The sequence below is a fragment of the Eumetopias jubatus genome, unplaced genomic scaffold (assembly GCF_037043125.1).
Source record: "Eumetopias jubatus isolate StellerSeaLion01/CBP00866 unplaced genomic scaffold, mEumJub1_p1.0 scaffold_15, whole genome shotgun sequence".
Classification (NCBI taxonomy): domain Eukaryota; kingdom Metazoa; phylum Chordata; class Mammalia; order Carnivora; family Otariidae; genus Eumetopias; species Eumetopias jubatus.
This window is the reverse complement of record NW_028274821.1, coordinates 32,829,930-32,855,565: the sequence shown is the minus strand read 5'-3', so window position 1 is coordinate 32,855,565 and position 25,636 is coordinate 32,829,930. Positions and strand designations below refer to the sequence as shown.

Here is a 25,636-nt window from a genome sequence, read left to right as displayed (position 1 = left end):
GAAGCTGCCCTCTGCCAGCCTGTACTTCTGCCTCCAAAGCCACAGGAAAGAAAGCAACCTAATGGAAGCTACCACCTCTTTGAAGATGTCCTCTATTTAACACCACAGGGGGAGATTAATTAAATTTAATAGAAGCTGTGGCTTGTGAATGAAAATACACAGTCTGTGTAATAAATTAAATATACTGAGCAGGAGATGTAAAATTTCTATACCAAATTTAACATAAAGATATATTTCTTGTTTAAGTATGTTCTATATTACTTTCAAGAAATTCATTTTTGCACTGAAGACAGTTTTAATCATTTCTTCTTACCATCCTCCCTCAACCTCTTACTACAGTTTTAACAGACAATTTCATCTGTAAGTAGTTGTTTTCTAAGCCATGGACTAAACTCAATCTGGAGAGAGCCAAGTCTACCTAACATGGAGCCACAGGGAGCCACTAGAAAATCTCACAAAAAAACAATTGGTAGCTGTAAGAAAGAAAGCAAACTTCAGTTGCATAAAATTACCTCTGCTCCACATTAATCTCAAAACAGAAAACTGTAGCTACAAGTGATAATATAGGCCATGTAAAATAAATATATCTAGTATGAAATAAATTATCATGGTGAGAAGCACACAACATCAATGAGGGGAAAAAAGGATTGCATGTGATCTTAGGTTTCCTCCTACAATATCCAGAATACACATTTAATTTATGCTTTATTTTGGAGGCATAACTTACCAATTTAGCAACTTTCCCATAGTCAATCCATCTGACTGTAGCAAAATTTGTAGATTCTGCACAGTTGAAACCATGATTAAAACCAGCGTGGTAGCCATATGGAAAAGTGATCATAAATTCTCCAGCCTCCTGAGTGATCTATATGGTAGAAAACATAATATTTTCCAATTATAAGACTTTCCAAATTACAAATATAATTAAAATATATTTCCTATAAAAAAAGAAAAAAATGCCATGATATTAGAGCTATCTAATATAAAAGAAGTAGCCCCAGATCTTTACCCAATTCATTAACAGTTTTTCAGGAAACATTAAAGAGTTTTCTAAACAGGGTGTGACCTTCCGGCAATGTCCACAATCAAAGATATTATATTTTATTTGAAGATGTCTTTAAGTTATCCAAGTAAATTTGTTCATGTTAGCAATCAAGCTGCATATTTTAATACTTTAAAAATTCATTTTACTGGAGTTACATAACAGGACCTATTTTGACTGATGTTTTTTCAAAGTTAGAGCTATAAAAACTCCAATAATACATGCTCAACAGGCTTTACTATGAATTCTGTTGCTAAAGAATTGGAGGTACTCACCAAATTATTCTTTCATAATACTCAGAAAACATTCAATTAACTGTATTACATTTAATAGTAAAATTTCTACCAAATAATTATTCAAATATGTATGTGTGAGTGCATCTTTAAATATAATTAAAGTAACTTGGGTAAACCAGTCAGAGCTTAAAAGCAAACATGAAAAATATATTTATTCCATTCCTATTTTTTAAGTTAAAGACATTTGACTTTTTATGATCACCAAAACACACAAAATATACCATGAGCTATAGAAAAAATAAAGCAAGATTTTTCTGTGCTTTTTTAAAAATTTACCTATGCAATGATGGATTATCAAACTTATTACCTATGGTTCATTTTTTCACCATGGTTCAATTCAGTCCTAAAATGTTCAGAAATGAATCTGTGAGTATGTATGTGTATGTAGACATACAGGAGACATACTGTATAAATACAGATGCATACAAGGCAATTCAGTTGCCATTTTAGTATACTAAAATGTTGTGTGTGGAAGTATTTTTTTTAATTTTATTTTATTATGTTATGTTAGTCACCATACAATACATCATTAGTTTTTGATGTAGTGATCCACGATTCATTGTTTTTGTATAACACCCAGTGCTCCATGCAGTACGTGCCCTCTTTAATACCCATCACTGGGCTAACCCATTCCCCCACCCCCCCTCCCCTCTAAAAGCCACAGTGTGTTTCTCAGAGTCCATAGTCTCTCATGGTTCGTCTCCCCACTCTGACTTCCCCCCCTTCAGTTTTCCCTTCCTTCTCCTAATGTCCTCCATGCTATTCCTTATGTTCCACAAATAAGTGAAACCATATGATAATTGACTTTCTCTGCTTGACTTACTTCACGTAGCATAATCTCCTCCAGTCCCATCCATGTAAAAGTTGATGTAAAAGTTGGGTATTCATCCTTTCTGATGGCTGAGTAATATTCCATTGTATATATGGACCACATCTTTTTTATCCATTCATCTGCTGAAGGGCATCTCAGCTCTTTCCACAGTTTGGCTATTGCGGACATTGCTGCTATGAACATTGGGGTGCATATGGCCCTTCTTTTTACTACATCTCTGTCTTTGGGGTAAATACCCAGGAGTGCAATTGCTGGGTCATAGGGTAGCTCTATTTTTAATTTTTTGAGGCACCTCCACACTGATTTCCAAAGTGGCTGTACCAACTTGCATTCCCACCAACGGTGTAAGAGGGTTCCCCTTTCTCCACAACCTCTCCAACATTCCTTGTTTCTTGCCCTGTCCATTTTTGCCATTCTAACTGGTGTAAGGTGGTATCTCAATGTGGTTTTGATTTGAATTTCCCTGATGGCTAATGATGATGAACATTTTATCACGTGTCTGTTCGCCATTTGTAGGTCTTCTTTGGAGAAGTGTCTGTTCGTGTCTTCTCCTGATTTTCTGACTTGATTATGTGTTTTTTGGGTGTTAAGTTTGAGAAGTTCTTCACAGATCTTGGAAATCAGTACTTTGTCTATAGTGTCATTTGCAAATATCTTCTTCCATTCTGTGGGTTGCCTCTTTGTTTTGTTGACTGTTTCCTTTGCTGTGCAGAAGCTTTTTATCTTGATGAAGTTCCAAAAGTTCATTTTTCCTTTTGTTTCACTAGCCTTTGGAGATGTAGCTTCAGAGAAGTTGCTGTGGCCAATGTCAAAGAGGTAACTGCCTATGATCTCCTCTAGGATTTTGATGGATTCCTGTCTCACATTGAGGTCTTTCATCCATTCTGAGTTTATCTTTGTGTATGGGGTTAGAGAATGGTTGAGTTTCACTCTTCTGTATATAGCTGTCCAATTTTCCCAGCACCATTTATTGAAAAGACTATCTTTTTTCCATTGCATATTTTTTCCTGCTTTGTCAAAGATTATTTGACCATAGAGTTGAGGGTCCAAATCTGGGGTCTCTATTCTGTTCCATTGGTCTATATGTCTGTTTTTGTGCCAGTACCGTGCTGTCTTGGTGATCACTGCTTTGTAATATAGCTTGAAATCGGGCAACATGATGCCCCCAGCTTTTTCTTTTTCAACATTTCCTTGGTGATTTGGGGTCTTTTCTGATTCCATACACATTTTAGGATTGTCTGTTCCAGCACTTTGAAAAATGTCATTGGAACTTTGATCGGGATGGTGTTGAAGGTATAGATTGCTCTGGGTAGCACAGACATTTTAACAATGTTTATTCTTCCGATCCATGAGCATGGAATGTTTTTCCATCTTTTTGTGTCTTCTTCAATTTCTTTCATGAGTGTTCTGTAGTTCCTAGAATATAGATCCTTTACCTCTTTGGCTAGGTTTATTCCAAGGTATCTTACGGTTTTTGGTGCTATTGTAAATGGAATCGTTTCTCTAATTTCTCTTTCTACAGCTGCATTGTTAGTGTATAAGAAAGCAAGTAATTTCTGTGCATTGATTTTGTATCCTGCCACATTACTGAATTGCTGTATGAGTTCTATCTTTCAATAATCACTCTCAATGTGAACGTCATAAATGCTCCCATGAAGCAGCACATGGTTGCAGATTGGATAAAAAGACAGGACACATCCATATGCTGTCTACAAAAGACTCATTTTGAACCTAAAGATACATCCAGACTGAAAGTGAAGGGATGGAGATCCATCTTCCATGCCAGCGGACCTCAAAAGAAAGCTGAGGTACCAATTCTTATAATCAGACAAATTAGATTTTAAGCTAAAGACTGTAGTTAGAGACACAGAAGGACACTATATCATTCTTAAAGAGTCTGTCCAACAAGAAGATCTAACAATTGTAAATATCTACGCCCCCAACACGGGAGCAGCCATCTACATAAGCCAAACTGTTAACCAAAATAACAGTCATAATGATAACAATATGTTAATTGTAAGAGACCTCAATACTCCACTCTCAACAATGGACGGATCATCTAAGCAGAAAATCAACAAAGAAACAAGAGCTTTGAATGACACAGTGGACCAGATGGACCTCATAGATATATACAGAACCTTCCACCCTAAAACAACAGAATACTCATTCTTCTCAAGCACACATGGAACTTTCTCCACAATAGATTACATATTGGGTTACAAATCAGGTCTCAACCAATAACAAAAGATTGAAATTATTCCCTGCATATTCTCAGACCACAATGCTTTAAAACTGGAACTCAATCACAAGAAAAATTTGGGCAGAAATTCAAACACTTGGAAGCTAAAGACCACTCTGCTCAAGAATGTTTGGGTCAACCAGGAAATCAAAGAAGAATTTAAACAGTTCATGGAAACCAATACGAACAAAAGTACATCAGTCCAAAACCTATGGGATACTGCAAAGGTGGTCCTAAGGGGGAAATACATAGCCATCCAAGCCTCACTCAAAAAAATAGAAAAATCCCCAATTCACCAACTAACTTTACACCTTAAAGAACTAGAGAAAAAGCAGCAAATGTGGAAGTATTTTCTTTCACAATAAATCTGAAACCTATCTCATTGTCTTCTCCTCCATGACAGCCCAGCAGGCGTTCTACAACAATGAACAGCAACTCCGCTGCCACCTGGCAGGTAAAGAACCACTCATCAGTGTTCAACATGGTTCCAGTTCCATCATTCTGAGCCACATGAGAACACAGCCTGGTTCTCTCCTCTCCTGGTCTCACTGAATTTCATTAATTGTAATTGTTCTTTGAAACTAGGCACTTCCCTGTACTATGTGATAAAACAAAACTCACCCTGGTCAACTGTTTCTAACCCTCCACAGAGATGGGTGAAGAAGGTAGGGCTGCTGCCACTGGGATAAAGAAACTACCTTCACTGCTCCATTGAATCCCACCCACAACCCTTTTCTACTCTACCTAGAAAATCCTGCTTTTTAAAATTAACAAGTCAGGAAATGACAGATGTTGGCGGGGATGCAGAGAAAGGGGAACCCTCCTACACTATTGGTGGGAATGCAAGCTGGTGCAGCCACTCTGGAAAACAGTATGGAGGTTCCTCAAAAAGTTGAAAATAGAGCTACCATATGATCCAGCAACTGCACTACTGGGTATTTACCCCAAAGATACAAATGTATGGATCTGAAGGGGTACATGCACCCCGATGTTTATAGCAGCAATGTCCACAATAGCCAAACTGTGGAAAGAGCTCAGATGTCCATCGACAGATGAACGGATAAAGAAGATATGGTATATATACACAATGGAATATTATGCAGCCATCAAAAAGAATGAGGTCTTGCCATTTGCAATGATGTGGATGGAACTGGAGGGTATTATGCTGAGCGAAATAAGTCAGTCAGAGAAAGACATGTATCATATGACCTCACTGATATGAGGAATTCCTAATCTCAGGAAACAAACTGAGGGTTGCTGGAGTGGGGGGGTGGGAGGGATGGGGTGGCTGGGTGATAGACATTGGGGAGGGTATGTGCTATGGTGAGTGCTGTGAATTGTGCAAGACTGTTGAATCACAGATCTGTTCCTCGGAAACAAATAATACATTATATGTTAAAAAAAAAAAAAAAAGAAGATAGCAGGAGGGGAAGAATGAAGGGTGGGGAAATCAGAGGGGGAGACGAACCATGAGAGACTATGGACTCTGCAAAACAAACTGAGGGTTCTAGAGGGGAGGGGGGTGGGAGGATGGGTTAGCCTGGTGATGGGTATTAAAGAGGGCACATTCTGCATGGAGCACTGGGTGTTATGCGCAAACAATGAATCATGGAACACTACATCAAAAGCTTAATGATGTATGGTGATTAACATAACATAATAAAAAAAAAGAAAATCCTGCTTTTGCCATGTTGAAAAGAGTACCTGTTCCCACTGAAAGGGACTCTAAATTTTATGCTTCTGTATAATTTCCAGAAACAGTCAGTCCCAGTTAACCAAAATATTTTTTGGCTGATCTTACTGCCTCTGCATAATATGTAGATAAGAAAACAGAGTGACAGAAAAGAATTCCATATCATAAAAGAAGTTGGAAAGGAAATATACATAATCTAAAAGTAGATATTATCAGTTTATTAAACATATATATATATGATTATGTGCAGATACATTGAAAGAAGGAAAATGTTACTCCAACTGTGAAATGATTGCCTAAAAAGAGGGTCAAACTAAGGAGAGAATGTGTTCTTTATAACATATACTATGCTAGGCCTTTTATAGATCATCTCTTTTCATCTTCATAATAGCCCTATTAAGTAGGTACTATTATTATCATCGTTCTCCAGCTAAAGTAACTGAAGCTCAGAAAAATTATATAATTTCCCCAAGTGACAGAATCAAGAATGAACTTGGGAAGTTTAATTCAGAAGCCTACACTACTCTGTCCCATGTTACATTATCATCATCAGAGAATAAGTTCCTTGAGGAGCACAGAGTCATCACACATTCTTCATCAACATGGAAGGGGAAGTGGCAGTATTTCATATAAAAAACTGCAATTGCCAATCAGATGGTGAGGCACTGGTGTCTTCAGAAGCCATGAAATGTACCATCTTCAAGAGACTAAAGGACAGCCTGGTGCATTGGGTTTTACCAAGTAGTATTGAAAAGCCACAGCCCAGAAAGGGGTGCAGGGCACCTGCCTCCTTTTCCCCAAAGCTTGGAAAGGAGCTACAAGCTCCAAAGGCCTCCAATCCTGGGGAAATGAACCAATCCCATGGTCTGCTATTTCACATGATCCCCTCTCCAAAGACCAGCTTGATCAATATCTATCACCAGCCCTAAAATCATAAAGGATTTTCTGTCCTTGGGAGACTCTAGTCCACTCATTCTCCTCTCCCTTCTAAAATTCCAACTTAAGGGGCGCGTGGGTGGCTCAGCCGGTTAAGCGTCTGCCTTCGGCTCAGGTCATGATCCCAAGGTCCTGGGATTGGGCCCCACATCGGGCTCCCTGCTCAGTGGGAAGCCTGCTTCTCCCTCTCCCACTCACCCTGCTTGTGTTCCTGCTCTCTCTATCCTCTCTGTCAAATAAATAAATAAAATCTTAAAAAATAAACTAAAAATCTTAATTAAAAAAATAAAATAAAATTCCAACTTAAATAAAAGTGTCTAATTAAGCTAATGCCAACCACCTAAAAGAAACACTCACTGATGATGTGTTTGAGACTGAAAAGCCCAGTGCCTAGAGGTATCTGCAAGTAAGGCAGAGCCCCACAGTGGCAGTGGCCCATGTGGGGGACACAGCCCCTGCCCTCTGTATCTGCAAGAGTGCTGCAGTCCATCACCAACTTCTCTCCACACACATGCACATCCCCCACAGTATACATCTCAAAGGCACACTTTGTGTCATGGCTAAGACTATGTGAGTAAAACAGCGGTGAGAGCATCCCTGCACACAAGAAAATATGACTCATCTCATGCATGAATACAGCATAGACAGTCTGTGAGTGAGCAGGGACCACCTCAAGTTGGAGAATGACTCTTGGTCCTTGAAAAACTTCTACTTTGAACAAAGCTGGGGGTGGGGGGTGGGATGCACTTTAAGGGCCCAAGATTAAGAAGAGGTAAAGATTTAGTCACAAGTGAAAACGGTGAAAAACAGCAAATATTACGGGAAGAAAAGTCAAATTAAAACTGAAGAAAAAAAAGATGAAGAAGAGTACAGCTATTTATTAATGTTTCTACAAGTAGCTAATTATTAAAACCTTCTCTGAGAGGGAGCTTTTACTTATCTGGTCAAAAGCTTTTTGTCATTTTAGCTTCTTCACATAAAAGTCCTCATGCTCCATAATAATTCTGACCCAGTAACTACCCATAGGCACAAAGAAAGAAGAACCTAGTATGTAGTGAGTCTTACAGAACTTAATCTTCAGAAATATTCCAAAGATCTGGCAATTTTATCCATAATGAACTCTCAAATGTATTATGTCTGAATATGTTTAGAAGAAACATACTGGTATCATAAAAATTGACTCCAACCAAACTAATAATAATTGAGTTCTTTTTTTTTTAAGATTTATATTTATTTGAGAGAGAGAGAGGGAGCACAAAAGTGGAGGGGGGGGCAGAAAGAAAAGCAGACTCCCCGCTGAGCACAGAGCCTACCGAGGGGCTCGCTCCCAGGACTCTGAGATCATGACCTGAGCCATAGTCAGATGCTTAACCGACTGAGCCACCCAGATGCCCCGGTTCTGAATTCCTTTTAAAAAAATAGATCACATATATATAAATTATGTTGTTCATATAAAAGACTTTAATGTAGAAGTGCTACATCTTACTTTGTTGAATGTCCTGCATTTTACTTTCAGTATTGTTTTAAGTGAACTATAACCAGCATGAAATTATAGTAAATGTATCCATACATAAAATTTCAAATTAGTATTTAGATAAATAATTGTTACGTTATAAAACAAGAATCTGAATTTTTCTCCCCACATCCTAAAAACCCTATTTGAAGTCAAGGATATATTAGTTTGTGTTAAATTTGTCTTACATAAAAATACTACACACACAAAATGAATGTTAAAGAATAACACTAATATACCTTGTCAAAGGGAATGCCATACTTCTTCAATACTGAGGGAGAGATCAGTGTCATCTTATGGCGAAGAAATGCATCACACCCTTGAGAACTGCTTGGGAAAAAACCTAAATGGAAACAACAAATATAAGTAGTAATTTGCCAATTATGATAAAATTTCAGATAGATTTTTTTAAAGCTTATGTTCTAGTATTCCCACAGAATGACAGTTTTATGCAAATATAAACCAACTCCATCATCAAGAAAACCCTGGTACTAAAAATTAGAGTCAGAATTCTTAAAAGCTAAGGGATACATATTTATATCACTAAAGGCTGACCTTCATTACAAAAAGAGCTACCAAGAATTGTTTTTATAACATATAAAATTACTGAGCCTTACAAATTTCAACTTACAAATTTTAATTCAATCTAATATCTGATAAATGGACAAAACAATAAAGATGGTTAGGAAAGGTAAATACACATTTTAATAGAGAAATCTCTCACTTTAAAAAGACTCCAAAAGCAATCATTCCAGATGCATTTGTCCCAATGCCTGGCAAAGAGAAGAAACAGCAGTTTCCCACCTTTCTGTGTTTCTTTCTGATCAACTTAATACAGTTAATTGCTACTGTAGATAATGCTGCTATAAACACAGGGGTGTATTTATCCCTTTGAATTAGTATTTTTGTATTCTTTGGGTAAATTTCACTCATACATGGAATTTAAGAAACAAAACAAGCAAGCAAAGGGGGAAAAAAAGAGAGAGAGAGAGGCAAACCAAGAAATGACTCTTAACCTAACTACAGAAAGCAAACTAATGGTTACCAGAGGAGAGATGGGCAAGGGGGATGGGTGAAATGGGTAATGGGGATTAAGGAGGGCATTTGTTGTGATGAGAAGTGTTGGATCACTATATTGTACACTTGAAACTTATATTACACTGTATGTTAACTAACTGGAATTTAAATAAAAACTTAAAAAAAAAAAAAAGGTTAGCTGCTACCAGTTTCCTGAACCAAATTCTTGGGACAGCTCTGGTCAAATGCTTGGAAACCTACCCCACCAGTCTGTGTGGGAGCAGTGTTTTGAGGAGTCCTTTAAATGAGGAAGCCTAACATGCAGCAACTCTTTCACTCAACAGTATATCATGTACCAAAATATAGTCGTTTTCTCCACCACTGACTTCATTCCTGCACTTTGTCTGAGGCAGACTCATTAATTCAGCTATGCAAGCTACAGGAAAATGAACGTGCATAATGCCCTGCTCTTCACCTTATTCACTCAGAGACAAACACCATCATGCCAAATCGAGTGGGAAAGCAAGAAGGGAAAGAGACACCTGGAAAAGACAGAGGAGAATCCTAGAGAGAGAACCCAGAAGGAAAACAGAACTCACCAGGAAAACAAGGTGAAGAACAGATGATGTTTAACTCCTCCACTGCCAAAATGAAGAGAAAGCCACTGGAAATATTACTTATCTAACTCTGTAGCTCACTACATGCAAACAGCTCAAGCATGTGACCAATTTGACAAAAGGACTACTAGTACTCATTAACTAACCATGAACCATTTTAACTTCATAGAAGTGTCTCACAGAATATTTTTAAAGTAAATCAAAACCACAATGAGATACCACCTTACACCAGTTAGAATGGCTAAAATTAACAAGACAGGGAACAACAAATGTTGGTGAGGATGCAGAGAAAGGGGAACCCTCTTACACTTTTGGTGGGAATGCAAGCAGGTGCAGCACTCTGGAAAACAGTATGTCAGTTCCTCGGGACGTTAAAAGTAGAGCTACCCTATGACCCAGCAATTGCACGACTGGGTATTTACCCCAAAGATACAGATATAGTGAAAAGAAGGGCCATATGCACCCCAGTGTTCATAGCAGCAATGTCCACAATAGCCAAACTGTGGAAGGAGCCGAGATGCCCTTCAACAGATGAATGGATAAAGAAGATGTGGTACATATATACAATGGAATATAATTCAGCCATCAGAAAGGATGAATACCTACCATTTACACTGACATGGATAGAACTGGAGGGTATTATGCTAAGTGAAATAAGTCAATCAGAGAGACAGTTATTATATGGTTTCACTCATATGTTGGAACATAAGGAATAGCAGAGAGGATCATAGGGGAAGGGAGGAAAAACTGAATAGAAAGAAATCAGAGACAGAGACAAACTGTGAGAGACTCCTGACTCCGGAAACCAAACTGAGGGTTGCGGAAAGGGAGGTGGGTGGGGGGATGGGGTAACTGGGTGATGGGCATTAAGGAGGGCATGTGATGTGATGAGCACTGGGTATATTATATGCAAATAATGAATCATTGAACACTACATCAAAAACTAATGATTAATATTTGTTAGCTAACTGAATTTAAATTTAAAAAAGAAAAAGAAAAAGAAAATAAATAAATAAAGTAAGTAAGACTTTATTGATGCCACCATGGAGTATGTGATCATCAGAAGGAAACAGATCAATCAGCCAGGAAAGAGCCATGAGGGTATAAGAAACCACCTGCTTAAGAATCTGCATCTGAATTTTTTAAATAGCTAGAAATTTTTAAATAGCTGTTTTCAAAGAAAACAACAGAAATACTATCATTCCAAGGGCGCCTGGGTGGCTCAGTTGGTTAAGCATCTGACTCTTGATTTCGCTCAGGTCATGATCTCAGGATTGTGAGAGTGGGCTCCATGCTGGACATGGAGCCTGCTTAAGATTCTCTCTCTCCCTCTCCCTCTGCTCCTCCCGCCCCCCGCCATGCCTCCACACTCGCGTGCACTCTCTCCCTCTCTAAAAAAGAAAAAAAAAAAAAAAAGAGAGAGAGAGAGAAATACTATCATTATCGTTCCCTACAGTACCAATAGGAATAAAAGGAATCATTTTGCCCTATATGGTCATTTGATACAGCCCTCTGTGTATGGTTAATATTTATTATACATAAATAGAAAATAAAACATTATACCAAATAAGCAACCCTATGAAAAAAATGCAGATTTTAGTGAATGGAAAGAAAATACCACACTAATACAATGGCCGTATTTATATAGTAAGATATGCCGAGTCTTACACCACAGACAGTAAAGCACAGCAGGGTGGTCCCCAAACACACGACCCATGGAAATATTTTAATATTACAATTCAAGTGGATTTATCAAACTTTTCAAATCTGTAACTTTGTGCATCCTAAATGAATTGAGTTTTAAATTAAAATCAATGAAGAGAGAGGAGTCTATTCAATTTTCTTTTGATATGGATTTGTAATCAGGACCTGAACAATACGGTGACTGGCTGTGAGTTCATTTAAATTGGAAAACCACTGAAAGAAGGTAATTTGCAGTGTATTAAAAACTTTGGTTTAGAATTTATATTTACAACAGGCTATCAGAATTATATTTTGCTTGCTGGAAAACACCTCATAAACAGCACAAATTATGTTCAAAGCATGTGTCTCAAAATGAATTTTACCTCAAAATATCCACAAGAATACATGGTTCATATTCACCCTCACTCCAAGTCTATGAAAAGTATTTTATTCAACATATAAGCAACTTAATATAACCAGAATACTATTAGATACAAAATGATAATGTTTTTAAAAACTCAGAACTATGCTGGCTGAAGAAATGTTAGTGTCTTTTATAATAAGTAAAAAAAAAAACAACTTTGGAGTCACTTGCATAAAAAAACAACAAAAGTAACTCTGATAGAAAAGATAATATTTAAGTAAAAATTCAACTTAAGATAATTAGAGTTTTTTAAGAGTCACCAAGAAAAGAAAAAATGTTAAAATTTTTGCAAGTAAGTTCTTTAAAATATGCTTTTCAGAATCATTTTTTCTACTCTAATATTTGCTTTCTTGATGTTCTCTTTTTAAAGTTTTGAATAATTTATTTAGAAGAAACACTATAACATTCCATAAAAGTACTATAACATTCCATAAAATTTTCCAGTTTACCAGTCACACAGTGCAATAGTCCACTCTTTCACAATCTTGGAAATCAAGAAGTTCCAATAAAGAAAAAGTTCTACACTGACTCTTCAGTCATCTAGTAGTGGAAATAGCAGCTAGCATCCCACTACCACACCTCACACCCCATGGTCACCAGCTAATATACCATATGCAGAACACACAGAATAAACCTGACTCATCATTCTGCAGCATCTACTTTTGTCATGTTAGTCACTTGGTTTATTCTCACATAAAAACTAACATATTAAGGGAACAAGATACAAAATCTGCATGAGTGCTGTGGGGTTATGGGGTTTCAGTATCTCTCTTTTTTAAAAGATTTTATTTATTTGAGAGAGAGAGCATGCAAGCACAAGAGGGGGAGGGGAGTGCAGAGAGAGAGGGAGAAGCAGACTCCCCACAGGCAGGGAGCCCCACGCAGAGCTTGATCCCAGGACCCTGACATCATGACCTGAACCAAAGGCAGACACTTAACCAACTGAGCCACCCAGGAGCCCCCAGTCTCTTCTTCTATAGGGATACTTTGGTAGGAGCAGACCACAAGGTGCAAACTATGCTATGGGATTCTGTATAAATCTTACTTAATCCCCTCTTACTGGTGCTTAACACACACACTTACTTGAGCACCAACTTTCTTCTCTCCTTTACCACTCTTGACAAACACACACTTTTTCACTGGTATTAAATAGCACAGCTGTTTTAGACCAAAGACCTAATTGTCTGAAATATTTAAAGCCACTCTCACCTTGTTCACGTGGCCAGCAAAACAATAGAGAATAGTTGTTAAGAACTTGCTGAGCCTTGCTGAGACATGGATTCCAAAGACAAATCCAACACTCATGTAGCTCTGACTAGTCATATGATCTCTCAGCTCCTCAGTTTCCTCATGTGTACAGTTATTATCTTCCTCACTGGAGTCTCTTTCCAGCTTTATTGAGACATAATTGGCATGTAACATTGTATAAGTTTAAGGTACAGAGTATGAATTTGATTCATGTACATATTATGAAATAATTACCATAATAAGTTAACATCCATCACCTCAAACAGTTACAAGTTTTTGTGTCTATGATAAGAACTTTTAAAATCTACTCTCTTGGCAACCTTCACATATACGATGCAGTATTAACTATAGCCACCATACTGTATAGTACATCCCCAGAACTTAACCTTCTTATAAGTTTGTACCTTTTGACCGCCATTACCCATTTCCTTTCCACCTTTGTCCACCACCTCTGGCAACCACTAATTTGTTCTCTGTATCTGTATGTTCAGTTTTTTTAGATTCCACATGTGAGATCATACAGTATTTGTCTTTGTCTGACTTATTTCACTTAGTATAATGTACTCAAGATTCATCCATGTTGTTACAAATGGCAGAATTTCCTTCTTATGGCTGAATAATATTCTGTCTTCATATATAACACATTTGCTTTATCCATTCAAATGTCAATGGACACTTTAGTTGTTTCTATGTCTTGCCTACTGTGAATAACACTTCAATGAACGTGAGAGTGCAGATATCTCTTCTAAACAATGATTTAATCTCCCTTTGATATATATCCAGAAGAGGGATTGTCAGATCATACAGTAGTTATATATTTAATTTTCTGAAAAAACTCCATATTCGTTTCCATAGTGGCTGTCCTCACTGGATCATTATGGGAATCCAACAAGATAATGCTCAAAAAACTTAGCCATAGTCAAAAGGTGGAAGCAACCTAAATGTCCATCAACTGATAAAATGTGATAAATCCATACAATGAAATATTACTCAACCATAAAAAAGAATGAAATACTGATACATACTATAAAATGGAAAAGATGATAAGTAAAAGAAGTCAGACACAAAAGGTCACAAAATCAAAGGCTTGATTTTATGTATAGTGAAATATCCTGGATAGGTAAATACCTAGACAGAAAGCACACTAGTGGTTGTCAGGGATAAGGGAGAAGTGGGGGAGAGAAAACAGAGGGACTGATTAATAGATACAAGGTTTCCATTTAGGGTGATGAAATTCTCTTGGAACTTGATAGAGGTGATGATTACACAATAAGACCATACTAAATGCCACTGAATTGTACACTTCAAAATGGTTAATAGTTATGTTATGTGACTTTTACCTCAATTAAAAAAAAAAATACTTGACACAAAGTAAATTTCAGTAAAAGTAACTATTCTTTTTATCCCTATTACTCATTTCCACCAAACTGACTCCAGTCCTCATGTTAATTCAACGAATCTTCCTTTTCCACTATCTCTGCAGCCTGCTAGCTGAGAAGGGGGAATCACAATCCCAAGAGACCTAAAGAAATAACTGGGGTGCTGTCACCAAAGGTCAATGGTTACTAAGCCTTAAAAACTGCCTCATCCCCTTAGGCCTTCTTACCTAAACCTAACGGTTTTAGTCACAAGTAACAAACATCCCCCTCAAAAAGGAGTTCCAACAGTCAAGGTAGAACTCGTAGAACAACTTCAGTTAAACTATAGAGGTTTATTTTTAACCTCATAGTCACCTGTTGATTCTTCTATCTGGTTCTGTCTTTTGTTTTAAAATTAAATACCAAAACTCAAGCCTGGATTCCAAATGACCACTCACAATTGGGCTCCAATGTAAAAACCCTGTAAAACTAGAAAGACCAGACTGAGAAGATAGGTAATCACTTCTTTTACACTCCAAGCAATGGATACTGGTAAGGACACCACTTTACAACTTATTCCCTCCAGGGACGCCTGGGTGGCTCAGTCAGTTAAGCGTCCGCCTTTGGCTCAGGTCATGATCCCAGGGTCCTGGGATCGAATCCTGCATCTGGCTCCTTGCTCAGCAGGGAGTCTGCTTCTCCCTCTGCCTGCTGTTCCCCCTGCTTGTGTGCTCTCTCTCTCTCTCTCTAACAAATAAATAAAATCTTTAAAAAAGACAACTTATTCCATCCATACCACCTCCTCCCCACAAGTAACACATTAGGATTTCTGTGACAGGTAAATCAATGAACTCCCAATGAAATGGTATCTGATTTGGAGGTAGGACACTGAAAGAATAGTTTGGAAAAACAATCTATGTTTCTACTAAACTTAAATAGTAAGAATACATAATCTGTTTTAAATAAATATTCCAAATTAGAACAAACTGCAATCCTGCATAGGATCCAAGAAGCAAAATAATTTAATTATATATTTCCAGAAGAATCCAAGAGAAAGGAAGAGCAATAACAAAAACTTATAATAAACTGCTTACATAACTTGATTTTTATTTATTTTTTTTGGTCGTGATGAGAACTATGTAATTTTTTATTACAGAAAATGTCAAACATAAAGTAGAAGAGTATAATGAACCTCCATGTATATACACATCACCCACCTCCAACAATCATCAGCTCACGGTCAATCTTGTTTCTTCTATATTCCCACTCATTTTCTCCATTCTGTATTATTTTGCAGCAGGGCCCACACATTATATAATTTCATCTAGAAATATAACTTGATTTTTAGAGTCTATACCTCATTTATACTATCTACAAAGGAAGGACACTGCTAGCTGCCAATTCCTTAACAAACTAAAGACAATATTTTTGCTTGTTTTTTAAGATATTATACAGTGGTAAGCAAGAATGATGGTCTTTGGAACCATTACTCCAATCCAAACATGAAAGAGGGTGAAAAGCTAGCATAATAAAAAGCATGTACTCCAGAGATCTCAAAGGAGCCCCAAAGCCCTGAAAGTATCCCTTACCCTTGCTAAGACTACAAAGTACTGCTAGGAGTTGTGCAGCATGGGAAGTGCAGAAACCCATAAGCACTCTCAAGAACCAGGTGCATCCATTGAATATAGGTGCATGTCCTGTATCCAACAGAAAAGTGATCATATGTGAGAAGCATTATTCTAAGTGAAAGGAGACACAAAAGTCTACATACTGTAAAATTCTATTTTTATGACACTCTAGGGACAGAAATCAGATTTAGTGGTTGCCAACAGCTGTGGGGAGGGAGTAACTTAGAAACGGCACAAGAAAACTATTTCAAGGAATTGGAAATGTTCTATATATTTGTTAAAGATTTATTTATTATTTATTTTGAGAGAGTGAGAATGAGAGAGAGAGAGAGTACATGAGAGGGGGGAGGGTCAGAGGGAGAAGCAGACTCCCTGCCGAGCAGGGAGCCCGATGCGGGACTCGATTCCGGGTCTCCAGGATCATGACCTGAGCTGAAGGCAGTTGCCTAGCCAACTGAGCCACCCAGGAAATGTTCTATATTTTGATGGTGATGGTAGTTCTACCACTGTACATATGCCAAAACTCACTGAACTGTATATTTAAAGGGGGTGGCTTTTACTGTAAGTATATTATACTTCAATTAATCTGGCCTCCCAAAATAATCATTAAATGTTTTTAAATTGTTTTAGAAATAGAGATATACTATAAAAATATGTGTTCTTTCCTTCAGATAAAAATTTCTCCAAACTGTCGATTGGTTTACATTTTCTAATGTATTAGCTGTTACTAAGGAATTCCTTTTATTTTTTTTTAAGTAGGCTCCATGCCCAGTGTGGAGCCCCACCCAGGGCTTGAACTCACAACCCTGAGATCAAGACCTAAGCTGAGATCAAGAGTCGGACACTTAACTGACTGAGCCACTCAGGTGCCCCACTAAGGAATTCCGTTTAAATCCTAATCTCACATGACAAACACAAACACATGCTGTTGCTATTAAATCACCAAAGTTTCAGCCTTGGAAAAAGGTTACACACCAAAGTTTAGTAACTTTTTCAATGGATCTGTGCAAACTACTTTGGAGAAGGTTAAATTAGTTATTAGTCACTTAGGGAAGAAGGGAAGAAAGGAGGAAAGATGAATAAATCAGACATGTAGAATATATGTTCACATTAGCAATAGATTTTAAGACAATTTCATTTAAATATAATTGAAATTTACCCAAGAATGTTTTGATACAGCTTTTACAATGTTTTCTGCGATATTCATATAACTGATAGGCTTAAAAATATATAGCAACCATTCAAACAAATGGTAAGAAAAGAACACAGAAAAAGGATGTGGAAGGATTGCTTCTGTGGGAAATGCTTTTAGATAGATATATTGAATTTACACATGAAATTTCTTAAGAAACTTATTAATGAAAAGAACCAATGAGCTACAGTACGTGGGGAGAAACCTGGTTATTTTTATCCACATCCCTACTTAAGACATCAACTTTAGAGGTTTAAGTTATAGTTGACCCTCTGTACATCCTACCATTCATGGTGCAATTAGTTTCTCAGGAAGGGGTAGAAAATTATCACAAGCTTCACTCAGCTCTAAGTTCCCATAATCTATCAAAAAAGGCTTCACTCTGCTCTAAGTGTCCCATGATCCATCAACATCAGTACTAGGAGAGATAGAGCTCCGTGGAGCACTCCAGAGGAGCACCAGAAATTCACACTGAGGGGCGCCTGGGTGGCTCAGATGGTTAAGCATCTGCCTTGGGCTCAGGTCATGAACTCAGGGTCCTGGGATAGAGCCCCACATCAGGCTCCCTGCTTGGCGGAGGCCTGCTTCTCCCTCACCCTCTGCTGTTCCCCCTGCTTGTGCTCTCTTCTCTGTCAAATAAATAAAATCTTTAAAAGAAAAAGGAAAGAAATTCACACTGACTGTGGTTTTTTTTTAAACATGTTACAGATTTGTTTATTTATTTGTTTATTTACTTATTTATTTTTTATGTTATGTTAGTGGTCTTGAGAAGGATGGTGGTTCTCCTAAACAACTGCCTTATTTTATCTCCTGAACACAGTACACCATGTAATGGTCAAGTTTTTTTCCATTTCAATATGGCTGGCACAACATTTAGAGTTAAAATTTCCACCTAATTTAACAAGTATATGGGTCATTACATATGGTTTTTCATTGCATTCCTAAGACCACTTTGTTTCAGATCCCACTTTCTCCCCTTGATATGACACATGGACCACACAGGCATAGATCAAGGACTCCCCAGGCCAAATACTTTGGGCTCAAACAGGTCATAGTCAAGGTATCCAGAATTTTCCTGGCTCAGCTTCCACCCAAAAAATCAAAGTACTCTTAATTTCCCTCCATAGTAATTCCTCCCTGCCAGCCAATATTCCCTTCCTGAATTCTTCCTTCCCATTCTCTGCTGTCACTTCTCAGAATTGTCTTTCACCCTACATTAGATTTACACTAGCTTGGTATATGCTATGTATTATTGACCAATGTCTAAAATCCTAGAACATAACGGGACATAAAATATTCAGATATATTTAAACACAGCAATATCGGACATCAAATTATGAGAAAAGTAAGCTTAGGGACTGTTGAACCATTCTTAATACAACTCAGCTGATAGAAAGATGAAAATAACACACCCTGACACACCACATCCCACCCACAGATACTTACTTGTCCACCTCCTGGAACAGGGATCCCTGCAAATAAGGCTAAGGCTCTCGTTCCACAGGCTTAAACTCAAGACTACTAGTCATTAAAAGAGACACACCCCAAAACTATTTTTAAAAAAACTAAATTAATCCTTCATAATAATGACTCTTCTGTTCCTTCTTCCTGAATGTTGTTTTAAAACAAGTCACAACTAAAATACCTGCTAAGTATAAGAATTTACTTCCCTTACTGCCATCTGAAACAAGATTCCTACTGATCATTCACACTTCCAAACTCAGCTGCACAAAGCCCTAACTCATATATTCTTTCCCAGTAACCAAAATTTTGACCACAGTAAATCATCTTCAATTATTTTAATATTGGCTGGCATTTTATCCACAATAAAAAACTAATGGAATACAGTCCTTTGCAAAAAATTTTAGTCATTCCCAATTTACTTTAATCCATACTTTGCTTAACTCAATAGAACAGCAAAGATATTGTCTTACTTCTAAATTAGATGAGATTTAGACATTCTAAAAAGTGAAAATGTTCAAAACTGTCATTCATGATTTAATATTATACCTCCTATTCTCCATTCAATTGTATCAAACCAAAAATCAGAAAGAATGTAATGGCATTATAGGCAAACGTAACAAGTATAAAAATTGCAACAATTCACTTGAGTTTTTTTTTATTACACTTAGGTCTACACAATATTGAAAAAAAACCTATATAAATGAAAAAGCAGCTGAAGGGCAAAATCAAACTCCTGGCTTTATTAGATGCAGACTTAATGTCTTTGAGATAAAATATTTGTAGGTGCCACAGTCAATCAAGATTTCAATAGAAACCAAAGATGAAAGCATTCGTGCATAAAAGGCAAGTGTGATAATTATGATGTGCAGACAAGATAATGGAAACTATCCTAGGCTGCTTTTCATTTTCTGTATCAACTGCTGCCTTGACCTAGACATCCAAAAATGTTCCATCACATTTACTGCATTATTTTATCATTTTAATTATTTAACAGAATTTAATTAATTTGGTTGGCATCTGCTCAGTCAGGATGGGAATCCTCTACTGTCTCACAGGGTCTTTTCCCTGTGTCATTTCCCAAAATAATCCTGCAAAACAGTTTTGAATAAACATGCAATTGATTCAAAGTTCTTGTACAACCTTCAAGTTTATTATCCTCTTATTGATTAAACAAATGGCACCCATTTTCCTAGAATGTCATTTTCTGACAATTTATGTCAAAGCTTTTGCAGACAATTTATAGCAGAAACTTTAGTATGTGACTCTATACTGTAAAGTTTACATTGGCTCCAGGTCTGTGATGGTGAGGCAAAGAGAAAATGGTGGAATATTTATTATAGAGAAGAGTATAGTTCAGCATACAGATTTAGCACAAAGTTCACTGCCTGTGTATTTAAGGATTATGGTAATCATTTTCTCAGCTGCGCTCTAATCTGTTCTTCAGAACCAGGGTTCATCCACCTTAATATTCATGAAAATAGTCCCTAACAAAGTTCAGGATTACAATTACATTGCTAGTATTACTACAATGTATTACATTATAAAAACACTAAGGCTTTATAGTTATTAGCCTGCCAAAATTATAATAATGCTCCTGACAAATGTGATACTGTAACTGTTCCTTCTAATACTCTTCTATAATTTGGGGGAAAGTAACTTTTAGATATCATTAACAATTTCTGTTCAGAACTGTCAAGTCAATGAAAGGGGTTTTTCAGTGTCCCCATTTCATTATTAAATGAAAGCATCTGAAAGACAGGAAAATCTTTTCCTACTAAAAGGCAAACCTAACACACCAATAAAACAGATCAGCACCTGACTAAAAGGACAATGGTCACTGAGGACTGATCCTGGATAAAAGCAGAATGTCTTACACTAGTTGACACTCAAATTCGACTCCACCTTCCCCTAGAAATAAGTCAGACCAGGCTACTTCTTCCTTGGTAAGGTGGCTAGCAAAACAGATGAAGTTGGCAGGGGGTAAATCAGATTCTCCTCCCTTGTATAAACAGATATGGCAAGGTTTTCTTCTGTGTCTTAAAGACAGAAAAGAGGGGCTCCTGGGAGGCTCAGTCGGTTAAGCCTCTGCCTTCAGTTCAGGTCATGATCCCAGGGTCCTGGAATTAAGCCCCGTGTCGGGCTTCCTGCTCAGTGGGGAGCCTGCTTCTCCCTCTCCCTCTGCCACTCCCCCTGCTTGTGCTCATTCTCTCTCTCTGTCAAATAAATAAATAAAATCTTTAGGGAAAAAAAAAGAAAAGAGGAAGGCATTTTCTGCAGATACAAGTGGGTACAGAATGAAACCATTAATAGAGTTCTTCATTCGGGCCCTTATGAAGATAGACAAAGCCACAAAAAATAAAAATTCAAGTTTTTTGAAGTTCCAGTAAAGGATGTTTAAATTTGCAGTCTAAAAAGGCATACACTCTCATGCTTATCTGGTTATCTGGGGACAGTCACCTCAATACTTCCATAATAGCAATCCCAAGCCCAGGGGGCCAAACCAGGAGTCAAAAGAAGATTTAATACAACCCTTTGGTGAAATGATATGACAACATGAAAAGTATTCATAAAATACCTGCACCCTGAGATGCAGCCTCAGTACTCTTTGGAATTTATCTCAAGAGTGTAACTTAAGAGAAAGAAAAATATTATTAACACAATAATGTTAAATAAAAGTTATGTATATATATGTAAGTTATATAAAAGAGAAAAAATTGGAAATAATCAAAACAGGTTAAGTGCAATCACTTGATGAAATACTAAGCAGCCAACTAAAATAATCATGAAGATTATAAAACAGGGAAAAATAATTCACACGGTAATGTGAAAAAAATTTAATTGTTCAATTAGAAAAACATTCAAAAGTCATTAACTTGAAAAGAGTAAAAGTAACAGTGATATTCCATACTGTAAAAATACCTCAAAAACAAAGAATCTATCCAGATGAGAAACACAGAAAGCAAGTTTACCTTGAGCTAGTCTTTCAAGTCGTTTTCCATGTTCCGGGGGTATTGCATACCTAAAATTTTAAACATAAATAAAAATTTTTGGTTTATAACTGCTCAGCTAGTATCCTAAGATAATGTCATATTTAAAAAAAAAATGCCAAATTCCACTTAAATGAAATGAACAGAGATTAGAAAACCAATCGCAGAATCATATCCCTTGGACACTAGACAGAAGAAAAATAAACTGTAAACGATCTATTTCAGTGCCCAAGCTCTCCATCCAACCACATTTTACAGATTAGGGAACAAAGGCTCAAGGCCAGTAAACTACTTGGACATGGGAGGCAGCTAGCCACAGTAGGGAGACTAGAATCTCTTTTCCAACACTCACAGCACCCCAGAAATCCAGGGCTATTGTTGGTTGTATGTCTTATGTTTTGTTGTTAGTTAGTTTAGCCTTTGTTTTTAAGAAAACCTAGGTAGTTGTGGTTTTTTTTTCACCTTTTAAAATGTTTTTATTGACCAGCAGGATAGAACACAAAATTATTATAGCAATATTCATATTTCCACCAAACCTTTCTAAGAACATTATACTTTTCAAATAGATTTTATTTTTTTAAGATTTATTTATTTATTTTAGAGAGAGAGAAAGAGCATAAGCAGAGGGAGGGGCAGAGGGAGAGGGAGAAAATCCTCAAGCAGACTCCCCACTGAGCACAGAGCCTGGCACAGGGCTAGATCCCAGGACCCTGAGATCATGACCTAAACTGAAATCAAGAGTCAGAAGCTTAACTGACTGAGCCACCCAGGTGCCCCTCAAATAGATTTTAAATAAAAAATAACCAGGGATAAAAAAGCAGTGTTTATTGATTTTATGATTTTATGACTTTTAAAATATTGATTATAGAAAAAAATTTCACCCTTGAACAGAAATACTCATTTCTAGTTCCTGGTATTTTCCAAAGTGAAAAACTTGAACTTATATACTGTGAACTTACTAACAGATTTTAAAACAGTAATTTCACGGGGCACCTGGGTAGCTTTGCATGGAGCCCACTTAAGATTCTTTCTCTCCCTCTCCCTCTGCCCCACCCCTCCTGCTTACTCACTCTTTCTCTAAAAAAAAAAAAAAAAACTCCCAATTTATTACATAAATAATAAATATTATAGGCAGTTTAACAAGGAAATTTAAGGATATTAAAAATAAAGTGATCATTTCATGCTTTAAGTAAAAATGATATTATTGTTAAAACCTACATTTGCTCTGTTTACTAGCTCAATATATATTAAGTACAAGTTACTTTTTACTAAAATAATTTTTCTCATTTCACTTAACACCACACTTGGTTGCATTTAATGCCACTGATAACATATGCAAAACTTAATTGGATCCGATATAACTAGGCAATTTTCTAAAAGAAAATTCAACCATATATCCTGTTCCTTAAGGCACTGTTAATGAAATTATTCCAACTGAATTGGGAAGATAAAATTTTAGCATAACTAAATGACAATCATCCAATTTATTTATACACTGGCCACTTCTTACCAGTTTTTAATCCTAGTTTACATCACCAAATACACCCAGAAAAGGAGAAAAAAACTTATATATGCCCCAACAAGAGGGTCATGTCCCCCTTAACACACATCCACACACACATGTGCATGTACACACACACACATGCTTGCACACATGTGATGGATATATGCTTGCCCACAAATGGTTGGACGCAGATGGAGATATACATCCAGATTCACTTTTCTGAAAATTGGCGTCAAAGTTAAAGCTCATTAATCTGAGGTTCAATCATCTATTCAAAGAAAATATAAACATATATATAAATGTAAATATAAACGTAAGTATAAACATACATATAAGGATAAAGAATATCTTTGACATAGTCTTTCAGTTAGTCCACAAAACAACTCTATGACAAAATCACACAGCTAACACTTACAGTAAAGTCATCTTCTAAAAGGATACTTACGAAACTTCTCTATAAGCTAATCATCAGATTTTCTCCATACATTACACAAATAACAAAAATTCTTTAAATTGGATACATGGCCATAAGGCACTAAGTGTGTCCCCTTGATGCAACTCGACCTTTAAGCCACTAAGGTATAAAATGACCATTACAGGTGTGCTCCCCACTCTCTTCCAAACTACCCTCCAAGGTGTGCTAAAGTCATCTCTACAAATACAGCTGACCATGACAAAGCCCTGGACCTTCAATGGCTGAAGGACAGAAGCCAAACTGCTCTGAAGGGCACACGGGCCTGCTGCAATCTTGGCAACTTTTCTGATGTCCCAATCAAACCTGCTCTTTGGCTTTAACAAATCATTTGAAGTTCTTTCCAGGGCCCTTGCTATTTCACACCTCCACTATTTTCCATCCCCTATTTCTTGGCTTTACATGCCCTCGATTTTGTCAACAAAAACACACATTCCTTTTTCCAAGCTCAGCCTGAGTCACCCCCAGGGAGAGCTTCCCCCTCCCTCTCTTTTGCTGTCTCACTCACATGGAATACAGGCCTCCACCATGGCACTCAGAATTTAATTTTTTTTACCTTTTTGCCTCCCTGCTCTCCTCTCAAGCTCTTTAGTGGCCAGGGCCAGTGTCTTTCCCCTAGAACAAAGCACCAACTAAGCAGATGATCAGTGTTTACTGACTTTTGTCACTCTCAAGTGATGAATCATGTTCCTGATCCTCCAAAATAAAAGGTGTGGAGGGGAGGTAGGATATGGGAAAAAGAAAAATACTCCCACATTTTTTCACTCGCATTCATCCTGGAATCCATTGCAACCTGAATCCTATTTTTATCATTCTTGATATAACTGCTTGGACAAAGGTTGCCCCATTTTTTAGTCCTTACCTATTTGGTCCTCTCTGAAATTTTTGACCAGATCCTTGAAATACTCACTTCCCTTGGGTTTCATGATCCAACTCATTTCCAGCGATTTTCTACCTTGTGCTCTTGCCAAACCTCACAGTGACATTCTCCGGGCCTCCTGTGGAGTGCTTTCATATTTCTCCCTGAGGGAACCACCTTCACTCAAGGCTTCAAAATCTTCCTTGTGGTGCTAAATTGCATCTCCATTCCAAGCATCTCTCTTGAGCTCTGAAACTCTACGACAAACCAGCTATTCAACAAATCCATTTGGCAGCCCTCAAACACGATTTGTCCACAGCTTAATCTTCCAACATCTTCCTGGCAGACCTGCTTCTCCTCCAGTTCTTCATCCAACCAACTGTCCAGAAATGTGGGAGTTGTCTGTTTCAACCTTGTTTTGCCCCCAACTAGACTACTATCATAACTGAACCCTGCCTACATCTCTCTGGGCAGCTAGAGTGTTCAAAACACTATCATATCATAAGAAACTTGATTCCTTACTGCCTAGCTTTCAAGGACTCCCCCCCCCCACGTACACACAATCTAGCCCTAGCCTTAAATATCAACAGTCTGCTTTCAGTAGGTTAGACTATGAATTATTCTGTCACTCA

The 25,636-nt window shown here is 37.3% G+C and overlaps 1 protein-coding gene across 3 annotated transcripts in view; it reads right to left on the bottom strand.

Moving 5' to 3' along the window:
- Positions 1-25,636, bottom strand: part of KDM4C (lysine demethylase 4C) — a 506,632-nt gene that overhangs the window by 366,696 nt on the left and 114,300 nt on the right. For all 3 annotated transcript variants that reach the window (XM_028107256.2, XM_028107255.2, XM_028107257.2), the window contains 3 exons: positions 22,152-22,201; positions 8,791-8,894; positions 728-865 (listed from right to left, as the gene is read on the bottom strand). In XM_028107256.2, coding sequence (XP_027963057.1) covers positions 728-865; positions 8,791-8,894; positions 22,152-22,201 — 292 coding nt within the window. The remainder of the gene's footprint in view (positions 1-727; positions 866-8,790; positions 8,895-22,151; positions 22,202-25,636) is intronic.